This window comes from Doryrhamphus excisus, linkage group LG15 (genome assembly GCF_037039965.1).
Source record: "Doryrhamphus excisus strain RoL-2023G ecotype Guam linkage group LG15, RoL_Dexc_Guam_v1.1, whole genome shotgun sequence".
Taxonomy (NCBI): domain Eukaryota; kingdom Metazoa; phylum Chordata; class Actinopteri; order Syngnathiformes; family Syngnathidae; genus Doryrhamphus; species Doryrhamphus excisus.
The window spans coordinates 4,162,105-4,182,537 of NC_136371.1; the positions used below are offsets into that span (position 1 = coordinate 4,162,105).

Genomic DNA, 20,433 nt, shown 5'->3' on the forward strand with positions numbered 1-20,433 from the left:
TGAGCGAAGACTCAAGACCAATGAGTCTTGAGTTGAACAAGTGGAGAAGAGGAGAAAGTCCGCCATGACAGTGAGCAAAAGAAGTGGGCGTGGCTAGGCGTACAATAGTTTACAATGTATTCACAAGCTCTGAACCGAATATAAAATAGTCATCAGCTGTGCGTGCACTTAACCTAACATTAACATGGATTAATGTTATAATTTATATATTAGAAATTATATTATATTATTATATAAATATATGTATATTAAGAGTGTGGGAAATAATATAAATGATACATCGATGCGCATGCGCGCAATGCGAGTACATCGGCTCGTTCACTGGGTATGGATGCGATTGACAGGTGAAATCGAGATGCGTTTGTGGGTATCGGTAAAATCCGATGCAAGCGCCGTTTTATTAATGTTCAACTTCACTTCTTATGCTGTTCCCCAGGTGCAATGAATGCACCAATCATTATTTCCCGTTTTGTATTGAATACGGACGGAAGCCGTGAGCCACATACAAATACTAGTAAAACAGCATGGACGTTCCCACGAAGTTTCTATATTTAACCCACCCGCGACGTTTAAGTTGTATGTTTGGAAACACTATGGACACCACAACACGGACAAGTCTACCGCCGCCTCCCCGTCTAGGTCCTCGTCGGACACCGGGGAAGAACCAAGCAAATCAGGTCAGAACAAGTGGATCTTCCACTGCTTCAAAATTGTCCCGGAGCTATTTGTCCTTCCCTGCAACAAGTGCCCCCCCGAACGAATTTTCAGCACAGCAGGTGACATTACAACAGCAGAGCAGTTTGCTTCTTCCTCAACTGTGAAACAATTTTAAAAGGGTATAAGTTGTTTTACACTTTCTGCTCCCCACTACTGTATTAGCCTACCTCCTAGTGCATTCATATTAGCATATAGCATATTAGCATAACTGCTATTGTAATTGCATAACCGATGTAAAAGTGTGAGGAAAGTTGTTTTTGAAAAGTTGTTGCTGTTTTAAGATGGCAAAAAGAATCATTAAGAAGTGGTGCATAGTATAAAAAAAAAGACAAACAGCACTTTAGTTGAATTTACTGCCAAGTGAAGGAAGGAATAAAGACAAATACTTTTTGTCCATTTTTTCCCTTTGCTTATTTGCATCATGTTGAATTGCATCGTATCGCAAGAAATTGCACAATATCATATCGGATTGCATTGATTTGAATTAAATGATTATTGCATCGTATTGTGAAGAGGGTGAATCGTATCGTATCGCCAGAAAATTCCATGTATCGTTAAAGTATAGTATCGCTGGCAGTGCATCGAGATGTGTATCGAATCGTCCTCAGTGCTGAGATTCACACGCCTAATATATATATATATATATATATATATATATATATGTGTGTGTGTATGTACTGAACAAAATTAATTGATATGTACTGTGTGTATATATATGTGAGTGTTACCAACACTTCAAAATTAATAAATCATGGTTAAATTTCAGGGTTCAATTCCACATGATGATATATATTCAACTATAGGACTTGACCCTTTTTGAAAGATGTCTCTCGCACCTAAGAAGAAAATATTCATAACGAAAACATGAAGCAATAACTTTAATTTTTCTTTTTCTCATTTATAAATGAAAAGCAGCAGACATTTTTGCCAGACTACCATTGAAGCTGTAACTTCTACTTCCAAAACTTAAAATGGATTCTGCATGATGATTCTATGCAGGAAAATGTAGAAGAGAACCAAGAAGAAAGTTAACTTAAGTGTTGAGATAATATTTCGCTTCCCTCAACAAAATAATTTATTTCAAAAGATGGAGGCACAATATACATGTATGAAAACACGATTATAAAATGAATTAATCTTTTATCGGAGATTCTAATAGGCAGAAGTGCACAATTTGGTAGGCAGTCTATACATTGGAAATAAACATCAAATACACAAGGGCGCTTCCATCTTCCATGTTCTTCTGTTTTCTCTGTCTATGTCCAGCATATATTGATTTTTATCCTTCAACCTCTTGCTACATCAACTTGCTCATACTGGGTTCACAAACTGGTAGACCAGTCTGCGGGACACATCAGGCTTGCGAATGATGCCCTTCTTGTAGTACTGCCGAATAGAGCGACTCAGTTTATCATAGTTCATTGCTGGACGATTCTTCCTGATTCCCCATAGCCTGGCCACATGGGCTGAGTCTTCAATTTTGAATATTCCTGTGGACAGAAAGCAGAGCTTCTTACTTAATGGCAACACACATAATCACTTTTTTATATTACACGTCATCCAGTTCCACTTAACGCTGTAAAATTGTCATGCCCTGCCTTGTTCCCCTGGTCTCCACACGTGTTGCACATTAGCTATTAGGCCTTCTTATACCGCTCCATTTCCATTGTTCCCCTGCCTTGTCGTGCCTGCGTCTGACCGTTTGTCTCTCTGCCTTGTACTTGTATTTTTACTGCCTACTGTTTGTAAGAAGTTGAGCTGCTTCGTACTCTTTTTTTTTTTGTATTTTAAGCTTCCCATGGACCTTCTGTCCCTGGCAACTTTGGTTGTATTTTGTTTTTCCTCATCTGTGATAGCCCTTTGTTTATTATTAAATACTTTTTTTTTTTTTTTACTACATTTGCCTTGGTCTGGGGTCCTCAACACCTGGCACGAGTGCCACCCAGCCTAACAAAAACCATGCAAATTCACGATTAAAGTCATAAATTTTGCTCAGCATAGTGGCAGGTTGGAGGCTCAAAGGAAAACTGCGACCGGTAAAAAGAGAGGAAAGGGTATCATTTCAAACTTAAAATGATAGACAACGTGAGTCAATGTTTGCACTGTCAAGTGGAGCTGGTATTTCACAAAAGTACTACATCAATGCTGCAGCACATGATCAGAAAGCAACTTGCATATTGACAGAGCAAACAACCATATTACTCCGGCAGCTATTTATTTATTACTTGGATTTTTCATGACTAACTATCAAGTGTAACCACATTTGAAAAGAACAATACTGTATTATTTAAGGGTCCTGTAATAGATTACCTTAAGTTGACCTGAATATGATGGATGAGCAGCACCAGTGGCCTATTTTAGGGAAGCTTTAGCCACCCTAAAATGTTCTTATGTAAATAATTAGATTTTTTTTAATTGATTTTTTTTAACAAATACACATTTTACAAATAACAAATTTAACAAATTTCATATAATAGGGCAAAAGCAGGCTAATAAGCAAGCCAATACTAGTCTACTACTACTACTACTAATAGTAGTAGTAATAATCAGTAGAAGAATAATGATGATAGTAATAATAATAGGCTAATTACTAATAATAATGATTATTATATAATTATATAAGAATGGTTGCAGAGCTTGAGCAGCGGTTTTGCAGTATAGATTGTGTGTACTTGTGTACATTGTATTGATACATTCGTTATTTGTTTTTTGGATTTTTTAAATTTTTTTGAATGTTTACTACCTTCATTCATATCATTCTGTGCATCTCCAGGGGGCTAAGCCCCCCCCCCCCCCCCCCCCCCCCCCTCCTCTGTCCTCAGAACCTAGTGACGCCCCTGAGCAGCACTAAAGCGAATTAAGCTATCACTTGACTACTGGAAGCTTAGAATAAATAAATTACTGTAATTTAATTCATTCAAGCTAATTTGAGTACTGCAAACTCAAAATAAGTTGTTTTCATCAATATTTAAGATAATTTGAGTACTGCAAACTCAAAATAAGCAAGTTACTATAATCCAGTTATTTAGTCTAATTTAAGCACTACACACTAAATTATTAAGTAAATCATATGTAATTTATCTAAGTTAACATAAATTACTCTGACACAGTCTCTGAAATTAATGTAATGTATACACTTTAAGTTGAGTAACACTTGAGCTAAGCTAATGTTAGCTTCTATGACAGAACGAATCAAATCGATCAATGCAATTCATAATCAGAATCAAAATAAATAATAGCATTTGGCCGGTCATGATAATCAACATATATCATTTTCCGGCCTCTATGTATTAGCAAGTGTGTTTGTTTTCCTTCTCCCTCGCTACCAAACAGGCTGGATGACAAGAGAGTTCACTCTGTGCATCTATTTCAAAACCTGGGCGTGTTGGTTCTGTAGCTGAATGAACTGTCAGTCATTCAGTCTTTGTCCTGGTGGGTGGAGGCGGGGCTGTTAGCGAGTTTACACACAGAGTGCTGCAAGTGAGCATCGTGAGGAGTAACAAGCAAGTAAATGCAAATATGAATGTAGGCATGAAAGCGATGGTTTCCTAGCAACCCGTTAGTTTCTTTTTTTTTTTTTTTTTTTTTACCTTTTTCTTTGTTGAGCCAGCGGATAGAGCGGCTGTAGTTATGTGGCTTGAGGAGCAGGTCTCGAAGAAACTGCCACAAGTGGATGGGCTGACTAGGGTAGTTGCACCACGAATTGTCATTTGCTATTAAAAAAAAATGAAGAAAGAAAAAAAAGAGTAAGAACTTTAGGAGCCACATTCCTGGCTTTGACCTTTTAGTGGTACATTGATGCTAAAAATGGATTACCTTTACTAGGATGTGCTTCTGGTGGGCCCTGCTCCTTCATTGCTGCAGCTAAAAAAAAAAACATCCAATAAAACAATCCAGCAATTATAGAAAATGTTCTTTTTTTTGTCTCAGAACATCATCATTTTCCAGTTCTCACAGTTCTAACCTGATCTCCAGATGTCAAGATGAGCATACAGCACTTCTCCATACTGCGAGGAACGTTGTCTGAAGTCGGCCTCTGTCAAAGAGCACAAGTCCCTTCCGTTGAGCTCCTTGAAGAGCATGCTTATCTGTGGCAGTTTGTACAGGTGCTCGGTCCATAGCAGCCACTTGTAAACGTGTATGCAGCTCCAGTCTAAAGGGTCTGCAATGGAAAAGGTCAAAATGGAGTTCAGGGTTAGAGCCTGTGATTCCCACAGACAGGAGTTGAAATATCAGTACACATTTTTGGCATTGTTGACAGAAGGTTAGTCAGAAAAGTAGTTTGAACTACAGGATTTTATGTTTTAGACCAGGGGACTCAAACACGCTGCCCGCGGGCCAAATGTGGCCCGCAGGACACTAGTTTGAGGCCCCCGCCTTGATATGAAAGTTTAATGTTAGTGCGGCCCGCGCAAGTTTGATATGGATGCTGTATGGTATCATGTACCCAGAAAAAAATTATTACGTTTGATTAATGTTCATGTTAAAGGTTAAATAACTGTTAATAGTTATCCTCCCTATCCGTGTGGAAGTGGTAAGTTTTTGGCTATTTAAGTTTAAAGGAAATAACTTGAAGGCTACCGTTTAGGTTGCTAGCTCTCTAGTTTGCGAGTTAGCATGTGTCTCAAGACCCTGCAGTTGCGCAATATGTTGTAAATAAAAAGAGTATAAATGTGACTATAGTCGTGTTTTGTCACGTCTACAATTTGGAGTCGCTAATTAACCCAGCATGTTTTTGTAATGGGGGAGGAAACCGGAGAGACAAAAAACATTTAAATAATAATAATAAGGCCATATAAGCCTAAATCTTCTCAAAATGTTGGTAATGGTAATGGTTTCATTTTATTTGAACATGCATCAGGTTATAATGGAATACATCACATGAATCAATTCACAGTTTGATTTACGTGATGCATTCCATGACTATGAACATTATAAACAGCCTATTTCAGTTTAATGCATCTTTTTGTCCTTTTTTAGTTTGGAACTGATATTTTCCTGAAACGTTTCTGACGAATTTGGCTTAATTGAGAATATCTATCCAGCCATTGGGTTGCGGGTGTATGCTGGAGCCTATCCCAGCTGTCTTCGAACGAGAGGCGGGGTACACCCTGGACTGGTCGCCAGCCAATCACAGGGCACATATAGACAAACAACCATTCACACTCACATTCATACCTATGTACAATTTGGAGTCGCTAATTAACCTAGCATGTTTTTGGAATGTGGGAGGAAACCGGAGTACCCGGAGAACATGCAAACTCCACACAGAGATGTAGAGGGTGGAATTGAACTTGGGTCTCATAGCTGTGAGGCCGGCATGCTAACCACTAGATTACCATGCAGCCAGTTCAGGTAATCTTTTCCTAAAACTGCAGACTGGCTTAAGTCCGAAAGAGCTTGACAACAAGGGAAAAATAATGCAAATGTTTTGAAAAAGTTCACCTTTAAGTTCACCAGTTAGAGCTTTTCATTTCCACAATATGAGTGTTGCAAAACGATGTGTATCTTTCAACACAAGAGTTTACACAAGGCGGGTTGGTTCCCTCAAGGCTCATCAGGCCTGGTCTGCATGTTTGATGGCGAGAGCAGAAGCCAACAGTAATTTCATATTGTTATGAATTATTAAACCGGTGTACCTGGTGCGATGTTGAGTAGCTTGCAAGCTTTGTTGACATCACTCAGCACCTCGCCCACCACCATAGACTGGACCTGCTCCAGACAGTGTTCCTCTGTTTCACCCTGCACCACAGGGGGAGTGTTCTGAGATGGGATGAGCACGTGTTGAGTCCCCAGCGTCGGTTCCGGGGGGACGTTGTTGGCTTCTGTCATCCTTAGTACTTCATTAGATAATCTGTTATAGCAGGGTGGGGAGACTCCTGGCCAGATGAAATCCGGAAGCCCCAACATGCTGCGAGTAGGTTTGTTGTCCTCCGTCTCCTCCAACCAGGCCATCCCAATGTCAGATGGGGAACCAATGCAGAGAGATGAACGTAGGGTGGGATCACAACCTGAACTCCCCATTTTCGACGTTCCCTAAATCTGCCGAAGAAGTTCATATTTAGCACTGGTAGGCATTGATGCTGTGCCAAATGCTCAATATTTAAACAACAGCAATCCCAATGTCAACTTTGCATTTTCTATGGTATTTACTTTGCTATGAATTACAATGGCGTTTACATTTGTTATCTTTTGGTTTCAGGTTTCATTGTTGTTGCCATGAATGTATTGTTTTGATATGCTCAGAAAAAGGTGGTGCCGCCCACGCTGGTGTATAAATGCGAACGAATGTGTGGTGGTAGAGGCCGTAGGCGTGACTTGGCAGTCATGTTTTCAGGGTAGCTGTGTCTACAGACGTAGGTTACCACCACTATTGTGTGGCTGAGAAGTGAATGAATAATGGGCTTGACTATGAAGCGCTTTGGGTACCTTGAAAAGCGCTATACAAAATATAATCCATTATTGTTATATATTGGTCTAGTGGTTAGCACACAGACCTCACAGCTAGGAGACCACGGTTCAATTCCACCCTCGGCCATCTCTGTGTGGAGTTTGCATGTTTGCATGTACTCCGGTTTCCTGCCACCTTCCAAAAACATGCTAGGTTAATTAGCGACTCCAAATTGTCCATAGGTATGAATGTGAGTGTGAATGGTTGTTTGTCTATATGTGCCCTGTGATTGGCTGGCGACCAGTCCAGGGTGTACCCCGCCTCTCGCCCGAAGACAGCTGGGATAGGCTCCAGCACCCCCGCGACCCTCGTGAGGAAAAAGCGGTAGAAAATGAATGAATGTATTGTTATATACATATAATCTATTTAAAGACAATTTTTTGTGTTTTTATTATTAGTATCAATGTTTTAGCCTTTTCTAGTTACATAATTCCTCTTTGCTGTATTTTTCCAATGTTGCTGGGTTTTTATTTCAATCGCCATGTGAGTTTCGCCAGGAAGTCGAGGAACACACAGAGGAGTGTGTCCAAGCTCTGTCGCTGGTCAGAGATTGGGTTGCATTGTGGAGGGGGTTATGCAGCTTTCAGACCAGCATCGCACAGCATTGCAAATAGTGATCATGTTTTCTAAACTGTAAACTCTTTTTAAATATGAACCGCGTTATGAATTTGATTCTCAGCCAAATGTAACAAGCAAAAATAAAACAGTAATTAAAGATGCAGACAAGTCCAAACATCTCATGTTTTTATCTTAAGTAACTTTGATGAAATGTAGAATTACGGCACACTTTGTTTGGACTGGACTTTTAAGACTGCAGCAACCACAAGACCAAGGTAGGCTTCATAAAACACTTAGTGAGCATTTGTAATGCCCACTAAGGCCTCGCGCATTATTCCTCTTCCATATTAGGCTTATTATTTTTCATAGTAATGATGCAATAGTTCCCAATGTAATTGGGTTCTTCTGGCTTCCCTGTTCTTGTGAGACAGCTTTTCTCCAAGCTAGAAATCTTGTCAAGTTTTAATATTGTGTTTATACTTTGAGGGGGGGTGCATCGTTTCATTAGCTGTCCCCACCTTTCACTGTGCTTCAGAAGTTTTGTTGTGCTGAAAACTTGCTCTTCAAGATATTTCTCTTGCTAAGATGAATAATGCGTTAGTGTGTGCCATCATTTAAATCAACTTGTCAACATTTGCATTTGAAAATAGGGACTTCTTTTCAGAAAACGGACCAAAAAAATGACCAAAAATAGGGAATATTATCTGATTTAACCGGAATTTCAACCAAAAGGGGGTCAGGTAAAGACCTGATGGTCTACTGTGGTGTGTGTGTGTGTGTGTGTCGCTTTTGTCTGCAGCGAGTCATTCAGGTGAATGGTTTAGGCTTAATTTTTACGCCGGGTACCCTTGCAACTGTTATGTAATAGGTGACAAACAGGAGGATGCTGGGAAAGAAGGGCAAGAGTTTCCCATGGAAAATGGAATATTGACAGGCATGCAACTGAAAGATTAAGAAAAAGTTTTTTTTTTACATTTTATTACGTTTCTTGTTCGTCCGACTTTAATATTCTCTAAGCATTATAAACTTGACCTGTTGTGCTGTTTTGCTAAGTCAAAGCTGCTCTCAGTGAATAACTTTTTTCCCTAAAATAAAATAGGTCTGCTTTTATGGAAGGAAATTAAAAAAAAAAAGGCTGAAATCGGGATATTTATATTTTAAAGCAATGATTAATTGAATATGAAAATAGTTATTGATTAACTGGATAATGGATTAATCATTGATTTCAAATGAATTGTTGACAATTTCTACCAAAGTTTAAATGTAATTTGTGACAAATATCGGTATTTATTTGTTGTTTGATCTCTTATTTTAAACCACTATCGGTGACATATGCTAGCTATTAACAGTGCTAGTTATCTTTTTTGATTTTTTTTTTTGTTTTAAAAACTGTAATTTGGAGCAAAAGAGGGACTTTCTAGATCAGGGGTCAGCAACCTGCGGCTCCAGAGCCGCATGTGGCTCTTCAGCCTCTTTATTGTGGCTCCCTTTGCGATGCTTGAATATTTTTAACACCCGAGTGGGGAAAATGCACGTCTTTTGTAATGAGTTTTAAAAAATCCAACTTTGTCTGAGACCATGAATGCATCCTGAGTGAGTTCTGACTGCTATCCAGTTCAGTACATGAAGAAAAACAAGTAATACTTACCTACAAATCTAAAAAATAAATTCGAGATAATTTAAAAACAGCGGCATGGGAACTTGTTTTTACGTTTACAGTAGTTTACACATACATTTATGTAAGTTTATCTCCAAAACTAGCAAGAGTACTCCAACTCGTCTTTTCTTATCTGAACTACTTTGATACCCCCAAATTCCCTCCAATGTTGTTTTAAACATACTATATGTTTTGCGGCTCCAGGCTATTTTTCTTCAGTGGGCATTGGGTAAAATGGCTCTTTTCATAGTAAAGGTTGCCGACCCCTGTTCTAGATGTTGATATTGTTGAGATAATTGTGATTAACGTCCTGGGAAACGTCCCAATGAAAGCATAGACACGGCAAAAGTATAAAATCAATACAACATAATCCTAGTTACATCAGTGAGGTCTGTACTTTTTGTGTCATTCCATAGAATATGGAAGTTCTGATAGTCTACCTTATTGTATTATTTATGAGTGAATACTGTTTAGTTTTAGGTTCAATTCACATTAAAGATCATGCATTGAAGTTTAAATTGCACCTTCAGCTGGCTGCTAAAGTAGAGGCTGTTGTTATTTAACAGTAATATATATTGAAGTTATGTGAATTTTAATCTTACCTTGTCTCTTTTCTCAAAGTATCTCTTTTCCTCGATGCGTCTGCTTCACTCTGCTTGACTTCTTCCCATGAAATGGTTTGGTGCTTGTCTGCACTGTTCAAATTCACTTTGCCCCCGAGGCAAAAGATGTGCTGCATTTGTGTCAAACATTGTAGAGCACTTCATTTTGTGACATCTCTGTTGTGGAAAGCAGGGTGTAAACACTTATGTAAATCATTGTGAAACATTCCTGAAGTAAAGAAGGTGTACATTGTACCTAGAGACGTGTAATTTGAAGTATAATAGTCAAGACAAGTTTACTTACTCTGAGTAGCCCGTAATTATAAAAGAGCCTCAAAGGGGTTTACAAACTGCAATGGCTGTCGATTGTAGCGACATATGACACAATATAAATATGTATATACAAACACGCCCCAGTGTAGCGCCGGCCCCGGTTGGCGTCATACGTCCAGCTGCCATCAGTTTGAGTTCCCGTTATTGTGTGACATCTTTGATTTGACGCTTACATTAAATAATGCTTGCTGTGATTGGACACTCTCACTCACTGATGGTGAAGTATGTACACTGTGTGGCCGTTAGCCGACTTACCACCATGCAGGGTGCGCTTCGCCTGCGCCAAGAATAGACCAAATAGGAGCTGGCGAAGCTTTCAGCACAACTTTTGCCGCCCATTTTTTTTTCTTCCGAAATTGTCACTGCACCACGTTGAAAATGTGGACACCTAACCACTGGTGCGCCGCCACGCACAACTCTAATTAGCCCAGTCTACCAAATTGGCTGCATACAGTGGTGCGCTGGACGAAACCTTGCGCTGCACCACGAAATCAGAGCCCTTATTATTCACGCACAAGAGTAGCGGGAATGCTGGAGCCTATCCCAGCTGTCTTCATGCGAGAGGCGGGGTACACCCTGGACTGGTTGCCAGCCAATCACAGGGCACATATAGACAAACAACCATTCACACTCACATTCATACCTATGGACTATTAACCTAGCATGTTTTTGGAATGTGGGAGAAAAACCCATGCATGCACAGGGAGAACATGTAAACTCCACACAGAGATGACCAAGGGTGGAATTGAACTCAGGTCTCCTAGGTATGAGGCCTGCGCGCTAACCACTTTTCCACCGTGCAGCCCGCCCTTATTATTATTTTGCATTATTAATTAATTAATTCATTCAATTTCGACTGCTTTTCCTCACGAGGGTCGCGGGGGTGCTGGAGCCTATCCCAGCTGTCTTCCGGCGAGAGGCGGGGTACACCCTGGACTGGTCGCCAGCCAATCACAGGGCACATATAGACAAACAACCATTCACACTCACATTCATACCTATGGACAATTTGGAGTCGCTAATTAACCTAGCATGTTTTTTTGGAATGTGGGAGGAAACCCATGCATGCACAAGGAGAACATGTAAACTCCACACAGATATGACCGCGGGTGGAATTGAACTCGGGTTGCCTAGCTATGAGGCCTGCGCGCTAACCACTTTTCCACCGTGCAGCCCGTCCTTATTATTATTATTTTGCATTATTAATTAGTAGATATAAAAGTGCTCCACTTCCTGTGTCAACTCCAAAGCACATATCAGGAAAATCAGGAAAAGGAAAACTGGTTTCATGGTAAAGACAATATGTCTATATGTATCCCCTCCATTCATCCATTTTCTATGGCGCTTATCCTCATTAGGGTCACAGGGGGTATGCTGGAGCCTATCCCAGCTGTCTTTGGGTGAGAGGCAGGGTACACCCTGAAATATGTACGAATATGTACGAAATATGAAATATGTACAGTCATATGTATGTTCATTGAATCATTGATCTCTCCTTAACATTGTTGGGAGAACTTAAAAGAAAAACAAAAAACATCACAACCCTGATGAGTTTGTTTTGAAAAGTTGGAGACTTTCATTGGAAAGTCAAATAAAAAGGGTGAGTGAGTATTGGATGAGCTTAGGATAAACGATATGTCAATGTTTGCTTGAACTAAACAGTGTCAAAATTATTGAAATGATCTCTTGCATGTTTTTCTATCCTTAAGTTGCCTGAAATGATCATGCTTGAAGACGGTCTGATGTGGTTTTTCACATGGAAACAAAGCAAAAGAAATTTCTATATTCGACTTTCATAATTCTCTCCTGCGGTCGAGATACATTTGCATGCAACATTCCTGCAAAGCAAACGAACGGCAAACATTCCCTCAGGTAGTTTTAATGCTGCTGGTCAGGAGAGGAGCCGTTAGGTGGAGTTGTATGCCGACCAGTACGCCTCCAGGCAGGCGAGCATGTAACCTGACTCCTTGTTCTCATCCAGGGGGAAAAAAAAAAAAAAAAGAGATCAGATAAGCCTAGTCATATGCAAAACTTTCTCTCTCAGTGAAGCATCATAAAACCGTTGTCAAACATTTGTCAGCGGTCGTGGTGTCATTCTTATTCTTAAAACCCAGTAAATAATCGTAAATCGGGATTTACGGAAACATGGTTCTCAGACTTGAATTAAAATAAACTCTGATCAGTTTTCTCTAGTATTTAAAATCGGGGCGGCGCAAATAAATTTCTGTCTTGAGGGGGGGATGTAACAAATTATAATACTTAAAGTGGACGTATTATTCTTATTTTTTGGTCCTTGTATTGTGGACTCCAAAGTTTTCTCGGATTTTCCAGAATCTGCACCTATTCCAACTGTATTTGTTTGGATTTTTGTGCTTCCGCCTCCAGGCACGCCCACTCTGCTGTGGTTGATCAGATAAATATGTATCAATATGTAACAATAAATTTGAACATTGCTTAGTACTAAGTACTATAGTTACAACCCTCCCCATGCTAGGCAGCCATTAAGAAGCTAACTGTTTTTAGCATTTAGCTTCGGTTTTGTCTGAGGTTAGCTGGAGAGGGTTGTTTTGAATCCACGCACGTATCTGTTTGATGCAGTGCCAAAGTAAGTTTACCCAGATATGACACTTTTAGTATGCATTAATGCATATTTCAAAATTTAAAAAAAATGCAAATTTCCCCACTGAGGGAAGAATAAAGGCATATCTTAATGCAAAACAACTCCCAAAAGTTTATAGTCATCTTAAAAGTAGCCACCTAAGCTAGCACATTATAACACCAACAATAATTAGCTTTGCAACATAAACATGACAAAAGATCCCCCTTTTTTGTGATAATTTATTCATACAAACATCCGTCAACCATACAAGAGAAAAGCTTTCAACAGTTAGCACTCCCTCACTCCCAAATATGCTATTTTATAATTCATTCTGCAATCTTGACCATCGGAAACATTCTGAGGTAAAAAAAAAAACAGAGTATAGCGAGTTCTAGCAGTGCTCTTTGACTTTTTTGGGAGATTTTTTTTTTGTTTTGTTTTTGTTGTGAATATGTGAGCGGCCCACCGGTTTTGCGGCATGTGTTAAGCTGGTGTTTTCAAACGTCACCCTCACCTCAGGACTTGGGTTACAGCTGCATTGATGGCATTTATCCATCAAGGTACTTTTAACTGGCTATGATTGACAGACTCACTGGCACAGTCAAATAGCCCTTTGGCACTCAACTGTAGGAGGAAAGAACGTGCATATACACACACATACCTCGGAGGCCATGTTAGTCAGTGCATAGATCAGCCAGTGCTACTAATTATGCAGTAACAATATGAAGATGACGCTAAATGTGCTACTCCCTCAAACAACATTGGTGAGGTTTGCATTTGACCCAAGAAAAAACGAAGAAGCAGAATAGTACACAACACAATTACAATTGAGTCTTTGGGAAATTAATTTTTTTTCTTCCTCTTTTTACATTCATCAAATACATTCAAATTAAAACAAAAGATTAAATGTTTGTTTTACATTTCTTTATAGCACCTCATTAACTCGACTGAGGTTCTGCAGTACAATGTGAATCAGTTGCTATGTTGCATTCATTAAATTAGGTCCAGCATAATAAATCACAATACTGTTGAATTTAGTGTTGACGTTTAAACAGCATCATTGGTAAAATATATGCTATCGGATATAAAAGCTGTGATTTTAATTTCATAAATATCTGCTCTTATAACCTTTTAATAGTGCCTTTTAGTATATGAATATTCCTATGACATCTAATTGAAGTATATACTTTAGTACAAAAACAGCCTGTTTATTCATTTGTATTTCTGAATGTAAATTTAATGAATAGTATGAGGGGTCATAAAAGACTAGAATATAGAATTAGTGTACAATATTGTAGCCATAATTTGCAGAAAGGTGTCAGAGTATGAGATGAAGTGGGTAACCTAGTACTGTATGAGTGAAAGTGATACCCTCCAGTGGATGACAATTGTAGTGCACTTTATTTTAAAGGATACTGTACTTCAGTGAATATTATTGAAAAATAATATAAGTGAATGGTTGAGAATGAAACATGTACAACCTGACTTTAATTTCACATATTTTCTGTAAGATATTATTTTGTCTTATAAGCTGTGTATTATAAAAAAATAGGACATGTCATTTTTTTCTACACTATTCAACGTTCTTAAAGGGATCGTGTCCGGAACCCCACAATTAACTTGATGAATTGGGGAAATCAGAGGAGAAACTGGAGAATACATTGGCAAAAACAAATGGCTTTTCCTCCAAAGTTTCTTTCAGCTTGCACACACTCACATGTGGACACACACACACAAACAAACCCACCCACCCACAAGTTCTTGAATACACACACCTCTGCACTCTGGACAAAGAAAACCTGTCCTAAAAACTGTAAAAAAAAAAAAAAAGAAAACCACTCAAAAGACGCATAAGCTCTAATTTTTAACTTAGCATTCACACGTGCACACGAGGGCCGTGGGATGTTGGCCAGAAGCCTCTGCTGCTGCCTCCGCGAGTAGACCTGCTTTGCATAAAGTGATTCCAGACCATCCTGATACTTCCTCTTCCTTCTCTTCTTGATGTGGTCGGGGCTCCAGAGCGCTTATTACTGCAGCTTCTCTAAAACATGTCCCGGGATTTAAGAGTGCCCAAAAGGGGAGGGCTCCTGTAAACCCTGGAAGAAAGGGAAACTGTTAAAAAAAAAAAGTGTGAGCAAGTATTTAAATATACAATGGCCAAATTTGTATTTTCATTATATGGTATTGGACTCGACCTCGGTGCAGCCTCGGCAGTAATGCGGTCACTGTACCGGACCCTCACCTATTGTCATGAGCTTTGGGTCATGACCGAAAGAATGAGATCACGGATACAGGCGGCTGAAATGAGTTTCCTCCGTAGGGTAGCTGGACTCACCCTAAAAGATAGGGTGAGGAGCTCAGCCATCCGGGAGGGGGCTCAGAGTAGAGCCGCTTCTCCTTCACATCGAGAGGAGTCAGTTGAGGTGGCTCGGGCATCTAGTCCCGATGCCTCCCGGACGCCTCCCTGGTGAGGTGTTCCGGGCATGCCCAGCCGGGAAAAGGCCCCCGGGACAGACCTCGGACACGCTGGAGGGATTATGTCTCACAGCTGGCTTGGGAACGCCTTGGTGTCCTCCCGGTGGAGCTGGAGGAGGTGGCCGGGGATCGGGAAGTCTGGCCTTCCCTACTAAGACTGCTGCGCCCGCGACCCGGATAAGCGGAGGAAAATGGATGGATGGATGGATGGTATTGGACTCCCATAGACTAGGGTAAAACCATTTTCTCGAATGAGTCCAAAGCCCAAGGCAAGAACACAGCCACAAATAAAGAATGGTACCAAAATATCCCTCAAAAAACTACATTTCCCAACAATCCAAGAAGAGTTTTGATTTGGGTCCGTGACCAGCAAACTCCCCAGACCTTTATCCCTTTTGAGAACTTGTGGTCAATCCTCAAGAAATGTGCAGACAAAAACCTGCAAATTCTGACAAACGCAATGCATTAATTACGCAATTAATGGGCTGCCATTAATGTGGCCCGGAAGTGAACTAACAGCATGCAATGGAAGGGTCAACACTGCAAAAATGTACTTTCATATGCAAGGCTTATAATTCTACTTCAGTACGACTTACCTGGTTAAAAGAGACTATTGACAGATTGCTTTGTAGGCTGTTTGCTACTATGTCCACAGAGTTATGTGAAAGTCCGTTCTGATCGTGCTGCTGCTGCTGGTCCGGGCTTCCTTGCCAGTGTTCCTCTGAGACTTTATGACTGCTGTCATGGTGGAGGCTGGTGTTGCTGTTGGGCCACTTGCTTCTCTCTGGTGAGGCAAAGGGGTTGTAGTTTCCTTCCAGACTGCGGTGAGGTTGGGTGTTAAACTCTGCCTGGAAAGACGAAAGCTGCTGTGTGACGCCAAGGAGGCCTCCGACCTCCACGCTTAGGATCACCCAAATTATATCTGTTAAAATAAAAGTGTGGATTATTAAACTGAACTATTACGCGAGATACGGTTGGAATAGCCAGACGATACAACAAAAAAGCCGATAAAATGGCTTAACTCTTATGACAACTATGTAATTATAATGAGGCTACTTGAATTAAATATTTACAAGACAGTCATTTTGCTGCTGGATTAATGAGATCTGGGGACGTATAATGGATCCCTATATATTCATGATTAAGCATTTGCATTTCCATAATTTGCAGATTTAAGAAATAATATAAATCATATATCCACTCTCGGCCATCTTTGTGTGGAGTTTGCATGTTCTCCCCGTGCATGCGTGGGTTTTCTCCGGGTACTCCGGTTTCCTCCCACATTCCAAAAACATGCTAGGTTAATTGGCCACTCCAAATTGTCCATAGGTATGAATGTGAGTGTGAATGGTTGTTTGTCTATATGTGCCCTGTGATTGGCTGGCGACCAGTCCAGAGTGTACCCCGCCTCTCGCCCAAAGACAGCTGGGATAGGCTCCAGCCCCCCCGCGACCTTCGTGAGGATAAGCGGTAGAAAATGAATAAATGAATAAATCATATAATTGCACAGTGCATTGGGTTACCACAATGCAATTGTTCTTAAAGGGGCCAGACTCGGACTGTAACAATGTTCTTATGATGTGAAATTGTTTTTTAAAAGCACTAGAAACTAAAATCAGTGAGTCCGCAAAATGTGAACTGCGATGGAGTGAGGGAACACTAGTCAAGTAAAACAACACCTGTGAAATGAAAACCAAAACTATGACAATTGCATAGATCAATTAATACATTAAATATGGAAAACAGTTGCTGATGGCGACCAATAGAGTAATGTATTTTGACTTGTGCACATTGTTTCAAGTGTTCGGAAAATGTCAACACAATTGAAAATATCAAAACTGGATAGATGTTTGCAGTCAATATGAAAAGTAATATATTAGAAAACAGTAATGGAATGTTTTGCTTCTCCTACCTCCGTAGTAAAGTCCAGTGGCTGTACACATTCTCCACTGGCCCTGGTACATCCCAGGAGACACGGGGCTCTGCATAGGCACACTCACATCCGTCATTTCCTGGGGGGCTAGAGACCGTACCGTTACCATGTTGACGTGACCAAACTGATCTCCTCCGACATATTTCAAGCAAACGCCTGGAGGCCACGACTCTGCACCTGGAAGACAGGTAAACATGCACGCAGCAAGTATTTAACTATTTGTGTGAAGACTAATGTTTGCTGGTTACAGTTGCTCACAACATTGAGTACACTCCTCAAGTTTCACAGCAAACACACCCACACGTGCACATGGACTCCAAATCACATGATATTTACAAACCCAAACGCTGTCGGTATCTTCCTGCTCCTCTTCATTTGGTAGTAGTCAAGCCTTCAGAAACCAGTTGATGATAGTGTTTGTTTGTTTGTTTTTTTTTACACTTTGTAAGGATCTAGTGACAGACTTGTGCAAAATCTGCTTTTAGCGTGCGTACAGTTTTTGTGAAGGATTTCTCACTGGTAGTCATCCAAATCAATTGCTTTTAGCTTGAATGCAGCATCATATTTTCCATAATGACGTTGCATCGTTTGATATACATGCTGTGATCATGCATTAACACGTACACTGATAACATGTAATAGTTGCAGTATCTTGCTGTATTTGATTATTTAAAATTCTACCCGAAACTTCTTTTCTTGGTGCATTGATGCCAGCTAACACCTCGTCTCAGCATCATTCACAGATGGAAGCGAGGATACCTAGCTCTCAATTTCGTTACAAAGACTCAAAAAGATGCTCGTTTGGCATCAGCATTTTTTTTTTACCCGAGGACTGGAGCACACTTCTTGTGCTGGAACACACGGACATCCCAAGGAGAGCGGACATCTTAAGTGTTGTCGCCGCTGTTGTTGTTGTTGTTGACAGAACTCGCATGAGTATGTGTATCAATGCGCCGGGAAAAGAAGTTTCGGTAGTGTTTTAAAAAGTGCAGTTCCCCTTTAATTCCCGGATAGGCCCTGGATGCTCCACCAGATGTTTGCACACAATAAAATTATGCGGTGGACAAATGACAGTGTAAGCTCTACCTGTATTCTGTATCCTCCAGGTCTTTGTGAAACGTGTGTCAGGTGGAACTGATTCCCCCTCGCCAATTGTCACATCCTTCACTAAGGACATGCATGGTGCACTGATATTAGGACTCTCAAAGTCATAATAGGCTCCAATGGCTGCTTGTAAATTCCTACAAAAACAGAAAGGGGACATCCAAGAAGTAATTAGTTATGGCTTACGTAAAAAGAAGTCAGTGTTTAACATTGGCGCTGCCCAAATAAAAAAACAATGAACTCAATCCACAATAAGAACCTTTTCTTGGACTTTCTCCATGAAAGCAGACCTGTTATCTGCGTGTTTCAGACAAAACAAGATCAGCTTTGACTTTGGAAAGCAGTCATTAACATTTTTGGTTCTTTACACAACCAAACCACTGTTTGTGTGACCGTCAAGAGTCTAATCCATTACTCAATGAATCAAAACAACAAGCTTCGGATTAATTGACAAAAAAAAAAAAATCAATACTACTGCCATTTATATGGAGCTACAAATACAATGACAAATGTTACAAACCAGTACATGGTGTGAATATGGTCTTAAATCCACGTTCAATGACAAAGAAATTCTCACAACAAATCTTGGTTCCTGGTGTTCATTGTTTACTGGTTAAAAATGAGTGCAACACCAGACAGGCTCTTAATGGGCGTTTCCTCTGACATGCTTGTCATCTATGAAGCAGCAGGTTTTATTTTTAGCAAGCTAGTTGCAGCAGAGCGCTTAGCCAGCAGTGTTGCCAGATGGAAAAATGACAAATTAGCATAACATAAACATAAAAATAGCTTATTTTGAAGGAAGTCATCATACATGCCAAATGGGCCATCTGCTATAGTTAAACATTACCACAGACCATGACCAGGGTAGCTTATAATGCAGTTTTACCTTTAAATAAACTAACAGCACAGTCGGGGGAAGAAAAAGCTGCCATTGGTGAAACAGCACCCCCAACTGGCAGTAAAGAGGCACTTGAGAAAATGCCCAACATCTGGCGCAGCGCACAATGTATCTAGTTTGTGTTTACCAATAACAGTGGATTGAAGGAGTCAAATTATCATACATTATAGGAGATATTTTTATTTATTGCTCGTACATCGTACAGCGGGTGAAATTATTGTACATCTAAAATACTAACCGTGCATCTAGCAACATTGCTCACAGACCTGTATTGGTACGACGGAGCATAGTGAAATGTAAACATCTTTTCGTATTATGTAAACTGATTACATAATACTTACGGAGAAAATTAGGCCTCTTCGGGAGAACACTAAAGCGTTACTAACGTTCTGATTAAACGGGTCGTTTACCCAGTGATGTGTAGCTTAAAAACATTATAAGCATTACAAAACAACACTGGGAAATACTGAAATAACCCAATATCTTTTCAGTTATGTCCATGCTACCCGCTGCCGTAATGTTGTTTAATCATCGGAACTAATGTACAGTAACTAAATTCCCTGCTAAGATTAGCGTATCCTGTGCCCTTATCTTAACTCACAATAATTTTAACACCAGTCTTTAAACTCGCACAAACGCTACACTCACATGATACACTAAAATGCAAATACATGTATTTTCTTCTACGAAGGCGAATATAGCGTAAGCTAAGAAGCGTACAATGCTAACATGAACCAAGGGCTACAGGCCAATCGAGTCCTCGAGCTCACCAGTTGGTCATATCCAGAAAGAAGGCGCATCCGGCGGGGTTAAGCTGAAAGCCGAGGAGCCTCTGGAACTCTGATATCAGGATATCTTTATCTGTCGTGCCCATGCAGCTAAATTTCTGCATGAGCTCCTGGTCCACATCCAGGTCCATACCCTCCATCGTGACTTCGCCTCAAGTGAAGAAAATAAACTCTCGATTGGATCCAAGGCCTCGGCTTGTCATAACAAACCGTGAACAGCGCCTAGTACGCATGTCTGCTTCTTCTTCTTCTACTTCTTCTGTAGGGCGGATCGCTACCAACATTTTAGATACCGCCATCTACTGCACCGGGGTTTGT

General features: G+C 40.2%; 2 protein-coding genes across 2 annotated transcripts; both read right to left on the bottom strand.

The window, feature by feature from the left end:
* Positions 1-1,748: 1,748 nt before the first annotated feature.
* On the bottom strand, positions 1,749-10,045 carry LOC131104053 (SAM pointed domain-containing Ets transcription factor-like). Its single transcript, XM_058050776.2, has 6 exons — positions 9,986-10,045; positions 6,357-6,759; positions 4,682-4,879; positions 4,534-4,581; positions 4,308-4,430; positions 1,749-2,207 (listed from the first exon to the last, which is right to left on the bottom strand). The coding sequence occupies exons 2-6, from the start codon at positions 6,739-6,741 to the stop codon at positions 2,029-2,031; spliced, it is 933 nt and encodes a 310-aa protein (XP_057906759.2). The 5' UTR covers positions 6,742-6,759; positions 9,986-10,045; the 3' UTR covers positions 1,749-2,028.
* Positions 10,046-13,126: 3,081 nt separating this feature from the next.
* LOC131104054 (protein ILRUN-like) lies at positions 13,127-20,357 on the bottom strand. The gene is made up of 5 exons (XM_058050777.2): positions 20,098-20,357; positions 18,412-18,566; positions 17,305-17,502; positions 15,989-16,314; positions 13,127-15,013 (listed from the first exon to the last, which is right to left on the bottom strand). The coding sequence occupies exons 1-5, from the start codon at positions 20,253-20,255 to the stop codon at positions 14,978-14,980; spliced, it is 873 nt and encodes a 290-aa protein (XP_057906760.2). The 5' UTR covers positions 20,256-20,357; the 3' UTR covers positions 13,127-14,977.
* Between the last annotated feature and the right edge of the window lie 76 nt (positions 20,358-20,433).